This window comes from Sorex fumeus, unplaced genomic scaffold, assembly GCF_029834395.1.
Source record: "Sorex fumeus unplaced genomic scaffold, SorFum_2.1 ptg000063l, whole genome shotgun sequence".
Classification (NCBI taxonomy): domain Eukaryota; kingdom Metazoa; phylum Chordata; class Mammalia; order Eulipotyphla; family Soricidae; genus Sorex; species Sorex fumeus.
In genome coordinates, this window is record NW_026606120.1 from 34,997,381 (window position 1) to 35,020,600 (window position 23,220).

Here is a 23,220-nt window from a genome sequence, read left to right on the forward strand (position 1 = left end):
TACATTGTACACAATTATTCTTACATTCCACAGAAAGGCCGCTTCTTAACTTCTCATCTGTTGATGGCAAGCACTAAAATCCTGAGTTTAACAGAACAGTAGTAAAAATGCCTCGTGATTTAAGTTGAAAGCAGTACATTGGGTATATGACTCTTGTACTCAGTCATCAGGACTGTACAAATGTCTTTTTATTCAAAAATACAAAATAAATTATCTGTAGGCATGGACAATGACAGCAGTAAACCATTATATGTTGTCAGCTGAAATCAGTAACTGATGATTATAGCGATTTTCTTAAAACATCAGCCAGCCTTTTCTTCAGTTTTTTTTTTCTTTCAACTGACTTCTCTGAAATTATAGGTGAGGAGCACCTGCCTTGAGCTTCTCTCACAGTTCATTAATAATGGTAAAGCACTATTTTACGAACAGAACATGCCACCTCCCTTACCTCCTCCCATTCTACCCATTTCAGCCATCCCAGGGTCCTTTTCTTCTTTAGGAATTTCACTTACTATAACTTCTGCTGTAGTTAACAGAAGGGCTACTTCAGCAGCATCCAGTAAAGCAGTTCTTACAACCTTTGTTGGATCAATGATTCCTTTTTCTACCATATTCACAAAATCTCCAACCATAGTATCATAACCAGCTTCTGAGGAACTCTGTAAAATCTTCTCAACAGTCAGTGAACCTGCGTTCTTAGCAATGGTCATTGCAGGAGTCTTGAGTATTCTTTTAATAATGTCTATGCCAATTTTCTGATCTTCATTAGCAGGTGTTAATGAGTCTAAGGCTGAAATGCACTGAAGCAGAGCACAACTCCCTCCCAGAACAATGCCTTCATCAACAGCAGCTCGTGTAGCATTGAGGTCATCTGTAACTCGGTCTTCTTTTCATTCACGTCAACATCACTTGTCCCACCAACTTTTAGCACAGCCACACCATCTGAGAGTTTTGCCAAGCATTCATTCAGTTTTTCCTTTTCATATTCACTGGTTGTAATATCCAACTGCTTGATGATTTCTTGATTACGTTTTTCAGTTTGAGCCTTGTCACCTTTTTCTTTCAAGAGCATGGCATCATCTTTGGTTCCAATGACCTCTCCAACTTTTCCTAAGTCATGCGGCTGAACATCCTCAAGATTCATAGTTCTTCAAATACAGCGCCACCAGTAGCAATAGCCATATCTTTAAGCTGGTTCTTCCTGTTGACGCCAAAACCTGGAGCTTTGACTGCTACAACTTGAAGACCCACTTTAACCTATTTAAAACAAGTGTACTCAAAGCTTCTCCATCAACATCTTCAGCAATTATGACCAAGGGCTTCCAGTGAGCATTGGCAATTTCAAGAGCAGGTACAATGGACTGAATGCTAGAAATTTTGTTTCCACTTAGCAGAACATAGGCATCTTGGAATTCACATTTCTGACCTTTTGAAGTATTAATAAAATACAGCGAACTATAATCTCGATCAAACTTCATCCCTTCAATAATTTCTCATTCATCACTCAGCGTTTTTCTATCCTTTACTGTTATGGCACCCTTCCTTCCAGCTTTCTTCATTACATCAGAAATGATGGTGCCAATTTCTTTGTCTCCATTAGCAGAAATAGTAGCAACCTGAGCAATTTCTTCAGGAGTTGTCCCTGGTTTAGACTGCTTTTTAAGTTCAGCAATTACTGCATCTATAGCTAGCATCACACCTCTTCTGATTTCCACCAGATTAGCACCTTTGCTAATGTTTTCGAAGCCCTCCTTGACAATTGACCATGCCAATACAGTAGCAGTAGTGGTACCATCCCTGCTTCTTCATTTGTTATTGGCAACATCTTGAACAAGTTTGGCATCAGTATTTTTATAGTTATCCTTTAAATCAATGGACTTAGCAACAGTCACAGTGTCTTTGGTTACTTTGTGACTTCCCCACCTCTTTTCAGTAATCACTGTTCTTCCCTTTGGCCCCATAGTAACAGCTACGACATCAGCTAAAAGGTCTATACCTTGATGCACTAAGGTCTGGGCATCTGCACCAAATTTGACATCTTTGGCATAGGCCTGAGTGAGATGAGGTGCCAGTGGCCTGGACACTGGTCTGATCTGGAGAAGGACTGCTATAATCGAAGTATTTCTGTGGGGCGGTGGCAAGGCAGGCCGTTGGCGGCGGGTGAGGGAGTACGCTGCATTTAAATGAAAATCTCCACATCAGGTAGATGTGTGGTGAATACTTTTGTCTTTTTTGCCTGTTAGAACTTGAATGGTTAAATTAAAAATAACATTCAAAATAAGAAAGGTCAAGTTAAAGAATAGAAAGATGGAAAGATAACATGAAATAAACTTGTTATATGTCTGCCAAGGGGACAGGTGAGGAGGTGGGAGAGAACCCAGGGACATTGGTGGATGGAAAGGGACATTGTGGTAGGATTGGTGTTGGAACATTGCATATCAGATATAACCTTATTGTGAACGGCTCTGTAAATCACATTGTCTTGAAAACAGATATAAGGAAAATTAAGAGTAGAAAGGGGAATTTTGTAGAAGTACTGACAGTGTACTTTTTTGTGCTGTTTATCAGATAACCACAAACTTTGTGATTTCAAGGATTTCACAAGGCAGTAAATTACTGTGTGGTCTTGAAAGAACAAAAATTTCATGGTAACTTTGGTTTGGAGCCCAGGAACACCTTAACCAGATATGCTGCAAAGCTTTCTCATCAAGGTGTCAACCAGATGTTCCCACCCGGATGCAGAATCCGTTTCTTGCTGCTGTAGTGTTCTTGACTGAGGGCCTCTTAGAACAGCAGCGTGGGTAGGGTTCTTGCTGAGCACACAGTTTGACCTGGGTTCAGTCCTTCTCTGCGCCCTACCAAGTGTAGAGCCAGACAGCAGAGAGCCCTGAGCACTAGCAGGTGTGGGTCCCCAAACAAAGCAGGAAACAAAGCCAACTGTGGGGCTAGGAATACAGGAGGTAAGGCCCCGGCCTTGATCGGTACCAACCCTGTTTCAAATCCCCATAGCACATGCAGTTGCGGAATCATAGCCCCACTCTCTATCCCTGAGTACAGAAGGCAGGGTGCTTTCCTTTCGAGCAGCCCGCCTGCGTTTGATCCCTGGCACCCCATGGGGTCCCCTGCAGCTTCTAATACTGATGCCAGAGCACAGAGCCATGAGTAAGTCCTGAGCACTGCCGGGTGTGACACCCAAACTAAAAACAGTCAAACAAAAGGCCAGGAACTAGAGATTAGCTCAGTATAGAGTGCATGCATGCTTTGTATGTAATAGATCCTGGGTTCAACCCTGACACCAAAAGTTTAAAAAGGAAAGAAAAAGACAATTAGTATAGAGCTAGTAAGATACACAGATATAAATGCCAGAGTGATTCATCTTTGTAGTATTATTTTGGTCAGAGGCAAAGTCACAAGTCCTACCCACACTTAAGTGAAGCTGAAATATTATGCAGAAGTATTAAGTATTAATCTGTCAGTGTCCTCCCGTTGTTCATCTATTTGCTCGAGCGGGCCCAGTAACGTCTCCATTGGAGACTTTGTTGTTACTGTGTCTGGCATATCTAACACGTCACGGGGAGCTTGCCAGGCTCTGCCGTGCGGGCGAGATACTCTCGGTAGCTTGCCGGGCTCTCCGAGAGGGACGGAGGAATCGAACTCGGGTCAGCCGTGTTGGCTGCGTGCAAGGCAAACGCCCTACCCACTGTGCTATCGCTCCAGCCCAAAAATTGTGTTTTATATTGTTGGCTCTTAGTTAACAGGTAGCTAAGTATTAAATTTAACAAGTATAGATAGTGTTCGAACTCAGGTCGGCCATGTTGGCCGCTTGTAAGGCGAACGCCCTACCGCTGTGCTATCGCTCCAGCCCTAAGTATTAATGAAACCACATTAAAGTGGATCAATCAAACCAATCAAAAGAAGAGATTTCAAAGAATATAAAATTATTGGGAATAAAATAGGCTGTACATTAAGAATTATAAGAGGGTGGAATTCATGCCCAATTCAATCAGCTAATCAGTGGCTGAATAAATAGCAGTACTCCTGCATAAATATATGTGTGTGTGTGTGTGTGTATATATTTATATATATATATATATTTCTATACCCAGAGATATATGCCATGCTAGGGCTTGCACCCAGGTTGACCACACGTGAGGCAAACTCCTGACCCACTATACTCTCTCCAGCCCCAATAGGCCGGTAAGCTAAATAGGGCTTTATACAAATAATTCTTGCTACATTTAAGATGTTATCTACAGTATGATTCTATAGGACATTTTTCACTTTAAGTACTTAGTGACTTGTTTCCTGGACACAGTATGAGGACCCAGTTTGTCTGCCTCACGAACTTTCATCACTGTCATTTCAGAATGAAGAAGCTCTGAGGTTCACAGGCTGAAGCAACCTGTGGAGAGCACGTAGGCCTGTGTTATATACTAACGTCCAAATGAAACACAGAGGCAAAAATGCGTGTGACAGTTATGCAAAGGTTAAAATTCTCGAAGCTGTTTCCAGAGGGGAAGCTTCGTTCACCGTGTTGCTCTCCTGCTCGGTGCAGCTCGCACAGGGGGCTATTCCACAGCCTGACGTCAGTCTGGGGTGAGGCTGACCAGGAGCTGGCGGAGTGAGCAGAGAGCCCATCCAGAGCACCTGCCTGCAGAAAGGGTCTGTCCGAAGAGATACATGGCATGCTAAACAAGACAGATTCTCCTGAGAGTCTCAAGAAACTTATGGAATTCTTCTGATCACATTTAAAATTAAAAACTGAGAGGGAGAAAACTTTTGTATATATTTATGGAGAGAATGATTATGGTTGAGTTCAAATTAGTTGTCTGGAAAACTTAAGTAGAATAGCATATTAAAACAAAAATTATACTCAGAAAGGAAAAAACAAATGGGAAATAGATGGAAAAACTGAATGAAGGAGAATTCCTCTGGTTAAAGGAGGTTGTGAGATGAAGAACAAGGTGCTTATAAAGGAAAAATATTGACAAGCCGTATACCTCTTCTGAAAGCTAGAAATTAATAAAATAACATCTGTATACTCCTGAGAAAGTAACTACCTATTTATACATAGCTAAAATATTAGTCATTATGGCAGAAGCAAGATACTTATAAATTTATAGTAATTCAGGTTCTTGGTTTAAGGAAAGTGCTCAGTAAAGTACTCCTACCGAAAGATAAAATAGGGCAGAAGGTCTGGGTCTTTGCCTTAAATGCAGACCTGGATTTGACCCCTGACTCCATATGGTCCCCCAAGCTTCACCAGAACTGATCGTTGTGGCCTAAAATCTGATAAAATTCATTGACTTATTTAAGAGGGTATAAGATAGAAAATAGTAGTGAGCAAATGAATCTCTGTTCAGTTTCAGTGGATAATGAAACTGTGTCTCATCACATTTCTTTGTCTTGTCATATCTCGAAAACTTGTATTTGATCCAAAAGCTTGATTAGATTCAGGTTCCATCCCTTTAGTAATGTTTTGTTCTGGTATGATGCATAGAATTCTAGATTATCTTTTTGTAAAAATAAAAGCAATGGTCTGAAGAGTTCAAACAATCATGATACCTGCTTATTTGAAATTCCACTAAATTCTGAGTGTTGGTTTTTAATTTGTTTATTCTTTCAGATTTATCACGAAATCGCCTCTCAGAAATTCCCATAGAAGCATGTCACTTTGTCTCCCTGGAGAATCTCAATTTATACCAAAATTGTATTCGGAATATACCAGAAGCAATTCTAAACCTGCAAGCGCTAACATTCTTAAATATTAGGTAAGGATATTGGTTTTTTTTATTTTTTGCTTTGTTCATTTGAGTTTTGTTTGTTTGCTTGGGGTCTGTGGTTCTTAAGTTCCAGCTCCCAGTGGAGCTCGGGGACCACGGGGCTTCAACCCATACCTCCTGCATCCAAAGCATGCATTCAGCAGTTGAGTTATCTCTCCAGAGCCTTTTTTGTGGTTTTGGGGTATTTCCCTCTTCCAGTAAAATCTACATTATCTGTTCATATCAACGATATATGGATTTGGGTGTTTGCCTTGCGCACAGCCAGCCCGGCCGAGCCGGGTTCGATTCCTCCGCCCCTCTCGGAGAGCCCGGCAAGCTACCGAGAGTATGCAGTATGCCAAACACAGTAACAAGAAGTCTCACAATGGAGACGTTACTGGGCCCGCTTGAGCAAATCGATGAACAACGGGAGGACAGACAGACAGAATGGATTTGGGGGCTAGAACGATAATACAGCAGGCATGGCATTTGCCTTGCACGTGGGCAACCCGGGGCACCCCATATGATCCCCCAGCACCATATGTAACCCCTGAGCATCGCCACTGTGCCCCAGAAAAGCTAAAAACAAACAAAACAGAAAACAGAACAGCATACATGTTTAGACTATATTAACAGAATTTTTCTGTGTCTCAATAGTTTCTTCGTTTGTCTTTGTATTTGCAGTAAGTAACAAATCCCACTGATCTTTAACTTAATGTGCTTGTAGCAGTGGTACTACCTATTAAAATAAACTTCATTGAGGAGAAATAAATCTGAAATTATGTGGTTTGATCATTGTGATTAGGTATTTTTGTATATTGTATTTACTCAGCTTATCTATTTTCACATCTTACAAGAACTCTTCTTAAAATTTCATTGTAAAAGTTAATAAATGTCCAACTAGGAAAATATAAATGTTGTAAAACATTTAACACCAGAATGTTTTGTCTGAGTTATGTAATTATGAATGATCTCCTTCGTTTTTGTCAGCCTTTCAGGATTTGTGTTTTCTTGACTGGTTGTTTTGTTCGGGCCATCCCTGGGAGTCCTCCGAAGCCACTCCGGCTCTCAGTGGTCCTGTCAGGGCGTGTGGTGCTGGGATGGTCTCTGGTGTCTATATGCAGAGCAGTCCAAGGAAGCTGTCTGCTGTCATTTTGTTTTTGTTTGTTTGGGACACTGTGGCATCGTTCAGCGGCTACTCTCAATTCTGTGCTCAGTGATCACCCCCAAAAGTGCTCTGGGGACCATGCAATGCTAGGGATTAAGCTTTGAGGGTTTTTCCTTCGTCGTCTTTGCTGTCTTGCTGGCCTGGTTTAGTTTTGTTTTGCTTTTTAGGTCTTTAGACTGAGCTTAGGCCCTAACCCCTAGGACTTGGTCCTGCTCTGTACTAAGGAATCCCTCCTAGAGCTCAGGAATCAAACCCAGGTTGGGGATTGAAAGCGGGTCAGCTGCATGCCTGGCAAGCGTCCTTCCCACAGTGCTGTCTCACTCGCCTCTGCAGTGTTCGGGGGCTACTGGCATTGTTAGGGGCTGAACATGGAACATACAGTGTTGGGATCAAACCCAGGGCCTTAAGTATGCAAAATTTGTGCTTCACCACTTGAGTCATATCCCTGATGTTTATTTATCTTAAGATCTAGGAATAGGTTTTTATTATATTCAAAAGTTTTAAAGGCTCAGCAAGAAAAGGTTTTGAAAGTAGAGAGGAAATTGACTCAATGGACTGAGTTAACTATATAAAGAAAATTTTAAGATGTTTTTGTCCTAAGAATATTTGTGTCTGTCCATACATATGTGTGTGTGTATATATATGTGTGTGTGTCTGTGTGTGTGTGTGTGTGTGTATATATAGCTTTAGTACTTTTAGTTTTGATTTGCATCTTCATTGTATAAATAAAAATTTATTGCTACCCCAGTTGCTGTGATTATTTAAATTTTCAGCCTGTCACTTATATTTCATAGAAGTATGTTAGCATCATGTAGGTATATTTGGCTATAGTATTGTAATAAAGTCACAGTCAGTCACAGTCCTCCCGTTGTTCATCGATTTTCTCGAGCGGGTCCAGTAACGTCTCCATTGTGAGACTTTTTGTTACTGTATTTGGCATATCGAATACATCATGGGTAGCTTGCCAGGCTTTGCCGAGCAGGCGAGATACTCTCGGTAGCTTGCCGGGCTCTCCGAGAGGGGCGGAGGAATCGAACTCGGGTCAGCCATGTTGGCTGTGTGCAAGGCAAATGCCCTACCGCTGTGCTATCGCTCTAGCCCATTGTAATAAAATAGATTACAAATACTCTTATAAGTCTTCCTTTTTAAAGATTCTTTTTTTGGATTTTGAGCCACACCCAGTGATGCTCAGGGCTTACTCCTGGCTCTGTGCTCAGGGGTCACTTCTGATGGGGGTCAGGGAACCTAGGGGTGGTGGAGATCAAACCTGGGTTGACACCACACACTTCCAGGAAGGGCCCTTTTTGTTCCAACCCTCTGAGCTGTCTTCTCTGGCCCTCACTATCCAATTTTTTAACTATATTTTTTTACTAAAATAATGTGTTTTCATAGTATTTCATTATTCATAAAGGTGTTTTATGACTCAAGAGCTCTATTAAATAAAATCTGGTTTTAAAATCCTTAAGTTGTTAGAGATATAGATGTTTAATGTGCACAGGATACAGATAAATTCAGTGCGTTGCCTAAAACAAAGATTGTCAGTGGGGCACGAAGGTTAGAACTCTAATTTTGCTGTTTGTTCCGGGAATGACTATTTTGCTTTCCTGTATAGAACGTGAAAAAGGGTAAGTTTCTTCAGTGGTGTTCCTTGACACTTTTCTTTTTATACTTACTCGTTTAGTCGGAACCAGCTATCAACATTGCCAATACACTTGTGTAATTTACCATTGAAAGTCTTAATTGCTAGCAATAACAAATTGGTCTCACTTCCAGAAGAAATTGGTCATCTCAGGTATTTAACAGAACTTGTAAGTTAAAGTTTTTTTTTTTTGCCCAGTGCATATCATACCTTTATATGTTATGAATCTGTACTTATGAGTTATTTGCATTTAATGATAATGTTCTTACATTGATCAATATTGAAAGTGATTGAATACAGAATTAAGAAAACTGAAATTCAAACTAATTGCCTCCATGATATAGAAAGGAATATTTAAAACTAGGTTCTTGCCAATATTTGGTCGTTTCTGTATTATTAAATCTTTGATATGTAAGTTAGTATGTGTAATTTTCACATGAAATTGTATTAATAGCGTCAATATGCTGATTTTTAGTTATGTCATACACTGAAATTTGCACTACAAGTGTCATACTTGTTTTTTCTTACATGCTATCTTTAGAACTTGCTTCTACTCTAAAGTAAGCTATTCTGTTACTGCTTAATGTTTTCTAAGAAGTATAATGTTTACCCTCACTCCTTATTACTTTTGAGTTACTTACTACTGAGCATGGAATAAGACTTTTTAATTACCACAGTGACATTATAAGTTAGGTATTATTATTATTATTATTACCATCATCATATTACAGCTGAAGAAAGTAGCATTCTGGCAAGTGACTTTGTCCATGATCCAAGTAGAATCTGAAACCAGACTACCTTAACTCAGAGTCCACATTTCTGTTTGTGAAATGGTGAAAAACAAGTATAACCATTGAGATTTGGGGATATAGTTTTATATCAATTTATCAACAAATATGGGCATTGTAAACAAATTTATTTAATAGTTCACATATTAACCCCCATTTTAGGTGTATCATGAATGTAAATAAAGGTCGTGTGAAAATTCACAAATATGTTAAATCTAGAGTCTAGATATAGACTACTGTTTTCAGAAAATAGGTTAGTAGCAATTATACTTATGGTTTAAATTCTAATTTTTAAATGATTTTCACTTTCCGTTTCTGCTTATTGAATCTGTAATTCTTAAAGATGGAGTCATCTCAGCTAGAGAGGTGGTTCAAAAGACTGGAGGACCCCAAATTGGACCCGTGGCCCCTGGGAGCCACATATCACACACCAGCCAGTCCAACCCAGGGAGCCCTCTTGCCTTTCTTGCATGAGCGACCCTTCCCTCAATTAATTAACTTACATGGGGGTGGGGGGTGTACTCCCAGAAGCTGCTTTTAGCTTTCTGTCAATACTCTGTTACTCTCAGTCTAAGTGCTTGTGCTGGGTCCCCCTCCTGACTCCCCTCAAATGGTCTCACTACAACATCCTATTGTCTGCTCTTCCCTTCATGTTAAAGTGAATGCTCACTGTTGTCCTCCAGCAGGAAGTGGTTAAATGCCAGCTGCTTCTGCTCAATTATCCTTTCAGCTTTTTCTTAGAACTCTTTAACTTTGATGTCTTGAGCATTTGATTGGGAAGTTGAGTTTCTGATTCTACTGAAGTCATTTATTGGTCAATTGGTTAAAAAAGTAAAAAAAAAATATTTCTTTAAATATTATGAGAAAATTTTAATGTCAGGCTTAATGATTTTTTTTTTTTTTTTTGCTTTTTGGGTCACACCCGGCAATGCACAGGGGTTACTCCTGGCTCTGCACTCAGAAATCACTCCTGGCAGTGCTCAGGGGACCATATGGGATGCTGGGAATCGAACCTGGGTCGTCCGCTGCAAGGCAAACAAACGCCCTACCGGCTGTGCTATCTCTCCAGCCCCATAATGAAATTTTTGATGTGTAGTTTTTTAATATCTTTTAACGTTTATTTTTTATTTTAGAGGAATTTTAAGTATTTATCTAGCATCTTGAAGCTTTTATTTATTTTTTAATATGGGCCCAGGGCCATACTTGGCAGTGGTCAGGAGTGATAGTTGGGGTTCCAAGGAAGGCAGGCTTCGAGTAAGGCCCCGCCCCTGGCCCTCCTGGAGCTTTGATTAACTTACATAGCTGCCATCTGCTACACATGATTTAAACTTTGTTTTCAGGATTAGTCTCAGAATCAGTGAAAATCTGAAGCCTGATTTTCTCAATCTTGAAAAGTGTAGTCTCTTTATAGAACCATTGGAACCATCCTATTAAGATACTGAGAGGCCTGAAATATTTATTGAAATAGATCAGTCCAAGTAGTAACGGAAATATTTTTTTCAAGAGTCTTGAACTAAATTCTCTGTACTTCAACTGGTATTTCGAAAATAGATTTTTGAATTTGGGGGCTCCGGGGCCCCAGAATGTTGTTCTGGAAGCCAGGTTTCTCTTGGCGGTTCCCAGTAGCCCGACCAGTGGCCCATGCCTCAGGATGCCATGCCAGGGTCTTCGGGGAGACCTTTAGTGTCGGATCTGGCCTTGCTCTGGAGCCCAGGAATGAAGCAGAGTCATTGCCTATGGGACAAGTGTCTTAACTCGTGTGTTTACTTCTCTGACTCCTTCAAATAATTTTACAGTTAAAATTTTTTTATCATTGTTTTTTCTTGTAGTTTCATTGTCCCTAAATCTCTCTTTATGCTTCTGTTTTACCTTTCACCAACATTTTCATTTGAGCTGACATCCTATACATCTTATCTACATCATAACTCATTTAATTTTAGTTATGGTTACAAAATTAATATAGCTTTTTAATAAATGTGCACAATTAAAAACCTATGAATTTCTATTTAAAAACCTAAAAATTAAATGCTAGTTCAAAGTATGAATGTGTGTGTGTGTGTGTGTGTGTGTGTGTGTGTGTGTGTGTGCAACCAGGAGAGAGGAGAGGAAATAGAATGATTTTGTCAGATTTCATTTTATAATTTTATAGCTGTGTTAAAGCTAGGGGGTTTGTAATACAGTCCTTTACTTTCTGTCTTTCTGAAAAAGGATGTAAGCTGCAATGAAATTCGAACTATACCATCCCAAATTGGTAATTTGGAAGCCTTGAGAGACCTTAACATAAGAAGGAATCACTTAGTATGTTTACCTGAAGGTAAGGAATTTTGCAGTAAGAGTTAAGTTTCTTTAAAGATTTTATTTTTAGATTTCTCCACCTGATAAAGTTGATAAACTCCAGGTAGTTATCAGTGAATGGTCAGTAGCAGTTTCTTCTGGGAAATGCAGCATTTTGTTGTATGTAGTGTAAAGAAAAACATCCCAGTAGTTAGCATTTACCCTTCTGCTTAGACCTTACTGTAGTTGGTCTTGAAAGGCTACTAGTGCAATAATGCTGATATTATAAGAAATCACATAATGAAAACTTCAGGGTTTTAGTGAAAATGAAAATTCTTGGTTTCAGACAATTTCAGTCTAACAGACATATTCATATAATTTCTGTATTTTACTTTGAACTCATATTACAAACTGTGAGTCACAAAAATAGGTTCAGATGATTTTCTATCCGGTTATTTTAGCATACTCATTTAAACTAAGATAATAGGAAAGGGTTTTTTCCTACGTTATGCAAGTTAGGAAGTTAATGTGAATTACTAATGATTACCTATTACAACTTGGTGGTTTAAATATTTTGTTACCGCTTAATTTTTACAATTTTCATCGAATTAAATATCAAAGCAATCCATATAAGAAGCTTAAAATAGTAACAACATTCTCATATCTCACTCTCTTGTCCTCCTTAGTTATAGTGGTCAGAAGCATGTGCCTTTGCATATGCGTCACTGGGACTTGCACCATATTTTTTATTTATTAATTTTTTTGCTTTTTTGGGTCACACATGGCGATGCTCAGAAGTTACTCATGACTCTGCACTCAAGGATCACTCCTGGCAGTGCTTGGGGGACTCTTAGGGATGCCGGGGATTGAACCCAGGTTGGCTTCGTTCAAGGCAAATGCCCTTCCCACTGTGCTGTCAGTCCGGCCCTTGCAACATTATTTTTAAGCCAGAGGCTTGTACAGCTGTTACTGAACGTATCGGCTTTGACATTTGGGCCTCTTGCCTTGCACAGGAGAGCATCCCACATGTGCAAGGCAAGCACCCGCCCTGCTGTACTGTCTCCCCAGCTCCAGTAATTCTAGCTTTCAAAGATTTTTTTTACGTTTGTTTCCTGTCTGTTTTATTTTTCTCATTTGTTTCATGTGATTTGTCTTACATACTGGAGACTTCTCTAAATACCTGTGCTGATTAGGTGCTTCTAATTTTATGTGATAAATAATAAACTCGGTATTTTATTGGATGAAATTCTTTATCATTACCTAGAAGGCGTTTTTAAGAGACCATGTATGTCTGATTTCTTACATATTACCATGTATATTTCTGATTGGGCTGGAGCGATAGCATAGAAGGTAGGGCATTTGCCTTGCACGTGGCTGACCCAGGTTCGATTCCTCTGCCCTTCTCAGAGAGTCCGGCAAGCTACCGAGAGTATCCCACCTGCACGGCAGAGCCAGCCAAGCTCCCCGTGGCGTATTTGATATGCTAGAAACAGTAACACCAAGTCCCACAATGGAGATGTTATGGTACCCACTCAAGCAAATCGATGAGCAATGGGAGGACAGTGACAGTGATATTTCTGATTACTGGTGCTCAAGAAATGTGAATGGGGTAGAATGAATAGGAAAGTGTTGAGTTCTTGCTGTTGGATGTGTTTTCTTTAAATCCACTATTTTCTAATTGGTATCTCTCCTAATTGTTTTCCATTGTACGTGGTATACCAGGTACAGTGGAAAAATCCAGAGTTTTTCCTCCGTCCAGTTACTAGAGTCCAGAGACTTTCCATTCAGTGACTAGAGCATAACTTGCCATCTCCTCCCTCTGCCATAGGAGAGAGGGCGAATGCCCTGGTTGAGAGCTGGGCCTGGGGTCTACCTTACGCTTCACAGCGATAATCCTCTAGACTTTTGTTATCTCCACTTTTTCTGGGATACTGGACCTTTAGCTTCTGAGATGTTTGTAAAGGGTCAGAGTTTTCTTGTGTTTGATTTTTTTATTATCTGTTAATAACTAGATTTCATTTTACCCATCTGTACTGGGTCAGTTCATCACTAGAAATGAATGAGGGTAACGGCCTGTGTTAAATCTACTCTGATAGGCTGGAAAGTCATGAAAATTGTCTAATTTTTAAACATCATCATTGGGCCGAAAAGATAATACAATGAGTTTGCCTTGTACACAGCCATTCTTGGTTTAATCCCTGAGCTCACAGCCAGGAGTAAGCCCCAGTACTGCTGGGTGTTACCCCAAAACCAATATAATAAAATGCCTTTATTTGTTTCTATTTTACATACATGCAGAGCTAGCAGAATTGCCTTTGATACGGTTAGACTTCTCCTGCAATAAAATTACAACAATCCCTGTTTGTTATCGTAACCTCAAACACCTACAGATGATCACCTTAGATAATAATCCACTGCAGTCACCTCCTGCACAGGTAAGCCTTGTTGATTTGAAGTATGTCGCAAATTTTTTTGTGAAGGATGAAATTTTAAATTTCTTCTTTTACTTTTTATATTTTTTACTTCTTTATAAAAAATTTCTTTCATATGCATTTATTTTTCTGTTATAAGGAATTCTTTAATTTTTTTCCTAATAAAATTTTAATTAAGGTGTCAGAGAAATAGTCCAGGGGTTAAGGCACTTTCCTGCATGCTGCCAACCTCGGTTAGGGCCCCTGAAGCACCATTAGAAATGACTCCTGAGTACAGAACAGGAGTAGCCCCCAAGCACCACTGAGTGTAAACACCCCCCAAATTTTTGTTTTGAGTTAATTTCTTTCTTTATTTTTAAGAAAACTTACATATCTATCATGTAAATACTAGAGACTAGAAACCTCAGCTTTCAAAACTAAAGCTTGTCAGTGCTGGTCTTGTTTATTTCTATACCTTACTGTTTTCTAAATCATAAATTCCTCTTCTGTCTGTTTGACTAAAATAAATGAGTGATTGTGAGTGACTGCAAGAAACTGTTGAGTTATATAAGCCTTACATGTAGTCTTAACATTGTACAATCTAAATTTTAATAGGCCATATGTTAGACTGTAGCTTTTTAGATATTATAATTGATAGTTTTATATAAAGCTTCTATATTGCAACCATAAAACTGATTAAACTTCATAACTATAAATGGCTATTATAATCCTAGCTTATATTTCAACTTTAATAGATAACAGAAATATATATATAACTTAATATTTAACCACTTCCTTCTATTCTCTACTATTTACCAAAGAATCTTTTTTTACAAAAAAAGCAAAAATGTAATTGAAAACATAATTTGTACATGATTGTTGGATAGCTAAAAGCAAAAGTAGTCAATATAATCCATGGGGAGAAATGTTTAAATTCATGATTTAAATCATCACTAATCAGTATAAGTTTACATGATACTCTAACAATGTTTATTATAAAACTGTATATTTTGCATGTTACTGAAGTGTTATTAATGACTAGAAAAAAATTTGTATTTATATCACTTTTAGGCTCCTAAAATAACAATACGATCTGTGTGAAGAGCAACAAAAATCTAATATTTCTGTTGTGGTTGATGAAAATGCCTTGTGTTTGCAATGGACATTAAGTGAAAGGTGACTCTGATTCTCAAGGGAAACTGACCCTTCAAATGAGTAATGACTCGCTTGCATTTGTGTCTTACTTAGATATGTATCAAAGGCAAAGTCCATATATTTAAATACCTGAACATACAAGCCTGTAAGATTGCTCCAGATCTGCCAGATTATGATAGGAGGCCCTTGGGTTTTGGTTCCTGGTGAGTATGTTTTATTCTTGATTGTATTCCATTTCACAGAAGATCAAATAAACTGTCCCTTTAAGTCTGCCTTTGTGTTTGGCTAAAGGGAAATAACTTACTGTATTATGTTTTGTTTAAAAAACATTTCCTTTATTGACACTGTTCATAATTTTCTACGTTTCAGCAGTGCATTTTTTTAAAGTTTTTTTTTCAGCAGTGCATTTTTATACCTCTTCAAAAGTTAACTTGTCCTACCGTGCCCGTTCCAAAGTGCAGGGTTCTGCAGCGCCATCTGTTGCCCCCTTCCCCTTCCCCTGGCAACCTTAGTTCTGTGGTTTACATCCAACCAAAAATTCGTTTTGGAAAGAACCAATTTTAATACTGTTATTTCTAGACTGCTCATTTGTATTAAATGTTGGTTGCATAAATCTGATCTGACAAAGTACAGGGATTTTTTTCAGCCTGAGTCTTGTTGCTGTTCTGGACCAGTTCTTTGTTGTGAGGATCTGTGCACTGGCTTTTGTAATGTTCCTCTCTTGGGACAAACAAAAGTGTTCACAGACATTGCCAGGTAGTCCCATGGGTCCCCAAGTGAGAGAACCACTAGTCAGAATGACTTAAATATCACTTACAACTGAAGTTACTCAAACTTTTGGTACTCACTATTTTTCTCACAGGAAATGAAGAAGTTGTATTATGAGGATGGATTATTTATTTATTTATCTATCTTAAAGGCGAGAAACTTTTTTCTTTAGATTTTATATAACATCACATTTTTTTAATTTTCCTATTTAATTTTTGTTTTTAGTGAAACACCATGAGGTACAGTTGTAGACTTACAAACTTTAGTGCTTGGGTTTCAGTTATACAGTGATCGCGTATCCATCCCTCCACCAGTGCCCATTCTCCACCACCAATGGTCCCAGCAGCCCTCCCACCTCCAGACCCCATCCCCCCACCCCACCCCGCCTCTGTTGGCAGGGCATTCCCTTTTGCTCACTCTTTCCTTAAGGGTGTTGTAGTTTGCAATAGAGGTACCGAGTGACTATCATGTTCAGTCTATAGTCTACATTCAGCACACAACTCGCATCCCGAGCGAGCTTATGAGGACCATTTAATATCAGTTCAGGTTATTTGGTTCTGTGAGTCCGACATCCATATTCATGACGTGAATATGGAATGTCCCCAAGCACGTGACTGATAGGGTCATCTGTGTGGCTATTTCCAGCCATCCAAAACAGTCTTTAAGTAACAGGATTTACCTTTAAAAGGTCTATGAGCAGCTATGGTTTTGTTTTGCTTTGGCGCCATAACTGGCACACTCAGGGCTCACTCCTGGCTCCTGGGCGTGTGTGGGATGCCCACACCATACCTGCCATACTCTCCGGCCCCTAAGCAGGTCATGGTATCAGCTCTGAAATATGCTCTTGACGTAACACTCATGGGGCCAGCCCTGCGACCCTCTTTGGAACCTGCCATGTTTTGCATGTGAGCCAGTCCTGGTGACCAGCTTGCTGCCCATTTTTTTCTAGTTTGAAACTAATTAACACATTTCTATTTTGATAGGGTTTCTAAAATCAGATATAGTACAAGTGCAGAAAGGGGGGCCAGGGAGCAGCTCAGGTGGCACACCATGGGCCTGGGTTCAGCCCCAGACCTTAGGGCCTCTATGCTCCACCCCCCAGCAGCAGCAATGACAGTAAACAAAGTAATTTGAAGGATAAAACGATGAAAAGCAAGCCATATTAAATCTAGTCAGTGGGTAACTTAGAGAAGAGGTAAGTTTCACTGTGAAAGGCATAAGAGACATTAAAGGGATCAGTGTTTCATCAGGTTTCAAAAGTGGGATCATATTCTTTTATTTATCTCATAGTGTTTCATAATTTTAATAGTATTTAAAAGCATAAGCTATAACACAGTATTTTGATATCATTAGGCATATATGCAAAGAATCCTTCATATTGCAATAACTATTTATTTTTTACTGTGTTGAGGTTCAGAGAGATAGTACAGGGGTAAGGTGCTTGTCTTGTATGTGACCAACTTAGGTTTGATCCCTGGCACCGTAAACGGTCCCCCAAGCACTGTTAGGAGTGACCCCTGAGCACACAGCCAAGTGTAAGACCTTAGTACTAAACCACACTCCCACAAAAAAAACGTTCTTGCTACATTGTAGTGCCATAGAATAATTTTTGTCCATTAGGAAGATGAAGAGCTGTATTAAAGCATATATTTTTCTTACATAATACCAAAGAAAATGTGTCATAATTTTTCCACCCAAATTAATAAAATTGGACATTTAAGTATTTGTGCTATAAAGGGAGATCTTAGATTAATCTAGAAATATCTCCTATACAGGACAGAACCTTTTAGGAGACATGAGCATTCACTCCGGAGAATTTAATCTCTGCCCTTTTCCCAGACCATGATCTCTCACCACTGTTTCAGTAAATGCCTGGCGCGTGCAGTAACTGCTCAACAAGTATATTCAGTGAATGGATTGTTTGTATGAGTATCATTTCCCTCCTAGTTTCCACGTCTTAGAGCAATCAGAGAAAACTAGGGACTGGAGAGATGGTGCAGTGGGCAGGCGCTTGCCTTGCATGTGACTGATCTGGATTAGATCCCCGGCATCCCATCGTCCTCCTTAGGTCTCCAGGTGTGATCTCTGAGCATGGAGCCAGGAATCAGCACCACCAGGAGTGCCCACCCCCCCAAAAAAATCAAAAACAAATTTTTAACTGACAGTGTTGGGTTTTTAGTTTGGCTGTCAGGTTGAAAACTTGCTTATATACTATGAAGAATATTCATAACACTAACCTGGTTGTTTATACACATGATAATAGATTTTAGTATATGTATATATGCATAAGGAGAGGTTAGTCCAAATTACTCATATGAAATATTTCTACTAAGAATAATCTTAATCTTCTACCTCTGAGTGGACTGGAAGCACGTGTATAATGTTAAGCACTTGAGGAGTTCGGCAGGACTGGGGAGTTGGAGGGCTGACAGGTCCCATTCTAGCCAGTCCTCTCGAGCCTGGGGAGTGTGTGTGGGAGCCCGCAGAGAGAGAACAAAGCTGGGGGAGTGCTTGCCATGCATTCAGCGGGCCCTGGTTTGATTCTCACACCACATTTAGCCCCCCAAGCACAGCCAGGGGTAAGCCCTGAGCACTGCTGAGTGTGGCCCCCAGACAAAAACAATTTAAAAACAATGTCATAACTGATGTAAGGTATAATCTAACTCCTGTATTACTTTGTAAGGTCAGAGAGATAGCACGGGGGTTAACACAGCAGACGTGGGTGTGTACTGTGACACCACATATGGCCCCCAGAGACCTGCCAGGAGTGAACCCTGAGCACGCCCTGTGCATTGCCGGTTGGCCCAGAACACCCCTTAAAATATCCCTTATTATACATGCTAGATTCATCTGTCTTTATTATCCAAAGTTACATTATTCATAAACTTTTCAGAATGCCCTAGACTGGCATAAGGTTACCTTATATTTTACTTATATAAATTTAACATAATTTTACATCTATATATTTAACTCAAGTACTTTATTTCCTTAACTCTTGCAACAGTGAATGAGATTTTACAACTTCATAACATTTTCACTCTGGTAAAAAAATCAATGAAATTGCATTGTAATTAATAGCACATTTATTCAAAATGTTGTTGTGGGCCCAGAATTTAAAAAATAGATTGCATGCCTGTCTTTTTTAATAACTAGAGGTTCTAAATGTCCCTTATCTCTTAGTTTTCTTCCTCAGCCTTTAAACCAATATTGAATCACACTGTCTTCATCTTCACTATCTTCCTCTTTTACCTCCCTCTTCCTCTTTTAATGACCTTTGATTATTTTGAGTTCGTTCAGAGAGTTCAAGATAATCTAATTTTGAGGCCAGTTTTTTTCTGTCTGCAACTTTCATCGCCTTATACCATATAAGGTTAACATGTTTATAACTTCCAGGGATTAGGTCTTGGATGTCATTGGGAACCACTACTCAGCCTTTCATATTAATTTAAGATGAAAACAAAATCAGAATGGTATTGCCTCTTCAGGTCAGAGAATGTCAGGTGAGGGAAAGTGACGAGGAAGAAAGTGCTGGTGAGGAGGGTTTCAGGAAGAACAAATGGATGTCCTGGCAGAGATGTATGTTATGGAGATAGGTTCTCAGTTAAACTTTCATAGTGAAGGCTTATACATTTTAGCATACATAATGGGGGAGGATAGGAGTTTTCTGTGGTGGGAGAAAGGGGTTCTCTCGGCTGTGCTCAGGACTTAATCCTAACTGCTCTGGGAGCACTTTTGGTGGTGCTTGGAGGACCATATTATAGTGGCAGGATGGAAATTGGCTTCGTGATGTGCAAGGCAAGCTCCTTAACCTCAGTATCTCTACCTCAACATAAATTACTGCACTGTAGCACTGTCCTCCCATTGTACATCGATTTGCTTGAGCGGGCACCAGTAACGTCTCCATCGTGAGACTTGTTGTTACTGTTTTTGGCATATTAAATATACCCCGGGGAGCTTGCCAGGCTCTGCCGTGTGGACAGAATACTCTCAGTATCTTGCCAGGCTCTCCCAGAGGGATGGAAGAATTGAACCTGGGTCTGGCGTGTACAAGACAAATGCCCTGCCCACTGTGCTATCGCTCCAGCCCCAACATAAGTAAGAATTTTGGCGTGTACAAGACAAATGCCCTGCCCACTGTGCTATCGCTCCAGCCCCAACATAAGTAAGAATTTTTTTTTTTTTTTTTTTTTTTTTTTTTTAGTTTTTGGGCCACACCCAGCAGTGCTTAGGGCTGACTCCTAGCTCTGCACTCGGGTTACTCCTGGTGGTCACAGGGAACCCTATGGGGTGCTGAGGATCAAACCTGGGTCCTCCATGTGCATGGCAAGTGTCTTAACCACTATACTATTTCTCTGGCCCCTATGTAAGTAAAAAAAAAGTTTTATAATAATTTTTTATGAATTTTATAAAATTTATTATAAAATTCTTTAATTGCTACATCCAGCAGTGTATTGGAGGTGGGGAAAGGGGCAGACTGTGTGGTACTGGGGTCGCCTAAAGTTCCTGTTTATAATGGGAAATAGCCCCTTTTATGTATGGAGAATTTACCTGTTAAAAGAAGAGTATATTTAGAAATAAAAACATCTGAAAGAGGTTATGGAAAATGGGTGGAGACAGATAAAATAAGAAGGCAGAATGTTGATTTTTTTCAATGCTGAATAATGAGAACACATTTCATTTTATGCTATTTTATTTACCTTGTATTATTTGGATTTTTTAATTAAAAGATTAAAGGAGGGACTGGAGCAATAGCACAGCGGGTAGGACGTTTGCCTTGCATGCAGCCGACCTGGTTCAATTCCCAGCACCCCATATCATCCCCTGAGTACCACCAGGGGTAATTCCTGAGTGCAGAGCCAGGACTAACCCCTGTGCATTGCTGGGTATGACCCAAAAAGCAAAAAAAAAAAAAGATTAAAGGAGTGCCCATATAGTTATGAAGAATTAAGTTACTAAGCACCTTAAAACTGTTTATTAGTAAAATTGTGCTGACAGCTTCACAATAACCAAGCTTATCTTTGGCAGCCATGAAGAACTGTACTCAGGCCGGCCTTACGGAGCCCTGGACTCCGGCTTCAATAGTGTGGACAGTGGCGATAAGAGGTGGTCAGGAAATGAAGTGAGTGTTTCATCTTTTTTGTCTCCTGTTTAACTCTTGTTTTGAGGAAATAAAATGTTTAAGGAGAATCAAAACAAAGTATCTTTTTTATGCAGTTTTATCTTTTTATTGGTGGGCAAGGCCTGGGCCATTCCCTACACTGCTTGGGGCTTGCTCCTGGCTCAGGGGCTCACTCCTGGCAGTGCTTCGGGGACCAGTGTGGTGCTGGGATCCAACCCGGGTCTTGTGTAAGGCGGGCGCCTTGAGCTGTACTGTTTCTCTGATTTCTCTTACTCCTGTTCTTCCTATTTTTAATTCAATTTTATTATTATTGGGTAACTGGATTTACAATACTAACATTTATGCTCTTGGCATACAAAGGTGCTGCACCACACCAAAGGGCCCACACCCTCCAGTACTGCCTCAGGCGGCTGGGGTTGTTACTGAGTATTGTGACCTGTGTCAAAGAAACTGTGTCATCAAAAACTGTGAAATGACGCTTTTTATGTGCTATGTTTTTTAAGCCCACAGATGAATTTTCAGATCTGCCTGTCCGAGTAGCAGAAATTACTAAAGAACAAAGACTCCGAAGAGAAAGCCAGTACCAGGAACATCGCAGTAGTTTACTAGTAACAAATGGTGGAGGTGAGTATGATTCTTGGTGACATCTGCCAGTCTTCACAATCACTCTCAAGCAATCATTTTCTGATTTATTCCTTTTGTTTCTGTGTTCATAGCTTCTTAGCTCTTCATGATGTACTCTTCCATTAGGGTTGAGTGAGATCATTGGGGAAAAAATTGTTTTCCTTTTGAGTTGAATTTCAGTTTCTGGATTTTTTTGTGTGTGTGTGCGTGTGTGTGTGTGTGTGTGTGTGTGTGTGTGTGTGTGTGTGATGTAAGGACATATTTTTCATATTTTAAATTTTGAAATTATAGGGAGCTTGTAAAGGTAAAGGCCCTCCCGTTGATCGTCGATTTGCTCGAGCGGGCCCAGTAACGTCTCCATTGGAGACTTTGTTGTTACTGTGTCTGGCATATCGAATACTCTCGGTAGCTTGCCGGGCTCTCTGAGAGGGGCGGAGGAATCGAACTCGGGAGCTTGTATTTTCTTCTAGGTACCCAGCAGTGCTCAGTGGTGCTATGCTTAGAACCACTATTCCTGGTTCTATGCTTAGGAACTATTTTTCATGGGTTGGGGAGACTATATGGGACGCTAGGGATTTAACTCAGGTTGGTCATGTGCAAGGCAACCACCAACCCACTATACTATTTCCCTGGCCCCTGAAATTTTGTTTCTCAAGGAGATCTGAACCCATTCTACGGATGGAGCTCAGAAGTACGTCTGAGGGCCAGGGTTCGATCCCAGCACCATCCCCAAAACAACAAAAACCCCACCAGTAGCATCAGTACCCACATTTTCTCTCTTTTAAAAAACGGTTAGAGGAATTGTTCAGGGATTTAGGAACATTACATGCATCCAGCCCCAGTTCAGTCCCTGCTACTGCATGCATGTGGCACCCCCACTGCCAGGAGTAAGCCCTGAACAAAGAGCCAGAAGTAGTCTCCCAAACCCCCAAAATCAAATAAAAATTTTAAATCATTCTTATTTATGAATAAGTATAGCTATTTTTGCTGCTTTCTTGTGTTTCTTTTTGTTGTTGTTCTCACTGTATCACTGTCATCCTGTTACTCATCGATTTACTCAAGCGGGCACCAGTAATGTCTGCATTCATCCTAGCCCTGAGATTTTAACAGCCTATCCTCACTCATCCTTCCCAACGGTGCTGCATTGGAGGCTCTTTCGGGGTCAGGGGAATGAGACACATCATTGTTACTGTTTTTGGCGTATCGAATATGCCATGGGAGCTTGTCAGGCTCTACCGTGTGGGCAAGATACTCTCAGTAGCTTGCCGCCTTCTCTGAAAATGAGACCTAGATTACGCGGCTGCGAGCTTCTGGGAGCTTTCATTTATTGTCTCTAGATCTTGGCTGTTGATGGGATTTCATGGCGCCGGGGGGAGAGGGTAGTTTGTGGGTGTAACTTACCTAGCTACTAGAAAATGGGGGATCTGGGTGGAGGAGGCCCAGTCCGGGTCCGAGCAGGCTTGGAGGTCTCAGCCCTGGGACCCGCACACCTAGGTTCCTCTGCAGGTTTCT

At 40.1% G+C, this 23,220-nt stretch overlaps 1 protein-coding gene across 1 annotated transcript in view; it reads left to right on the forward strand.

Moving 5' to 3' along the window:
* Positions 1-23,220, forward strand: part of LRCH3 (leucine rich repeats and calponin homology domain containing 3) — a 105,316-nt gene that overhangs the window by 36,152 nt on the left and 45,944 nt on the right. The window contains exons 2-8 of the mRNA XM_056126482.1: positions 5,627-5,771; positions 8,612-8,738; positions 11,566-11,671; positions 13,930-14,066; positions 15,291-15,400; positions 20,991-21,084; positions 21,588-21,708. Coding sequence (XP_055982457.1) covers positions 5,627-5,771; positions 8,612-8,738; positions 11,566-11,671; positions 13,930-14,066; positions 15,291-15,400; positions 20,991-21,084; positions 21,588-21,708 — 840 coding nt within the window. The remainder of the gene's footprint in view (positions 1-5,626; positions 5,772-8,611; positions 8,739-11,565; positions 11,672-13,929; positions 14,067-15,290; positions 15,401-20,990; positions 21,085-21,587; positions 21,709-23,220) is intronic.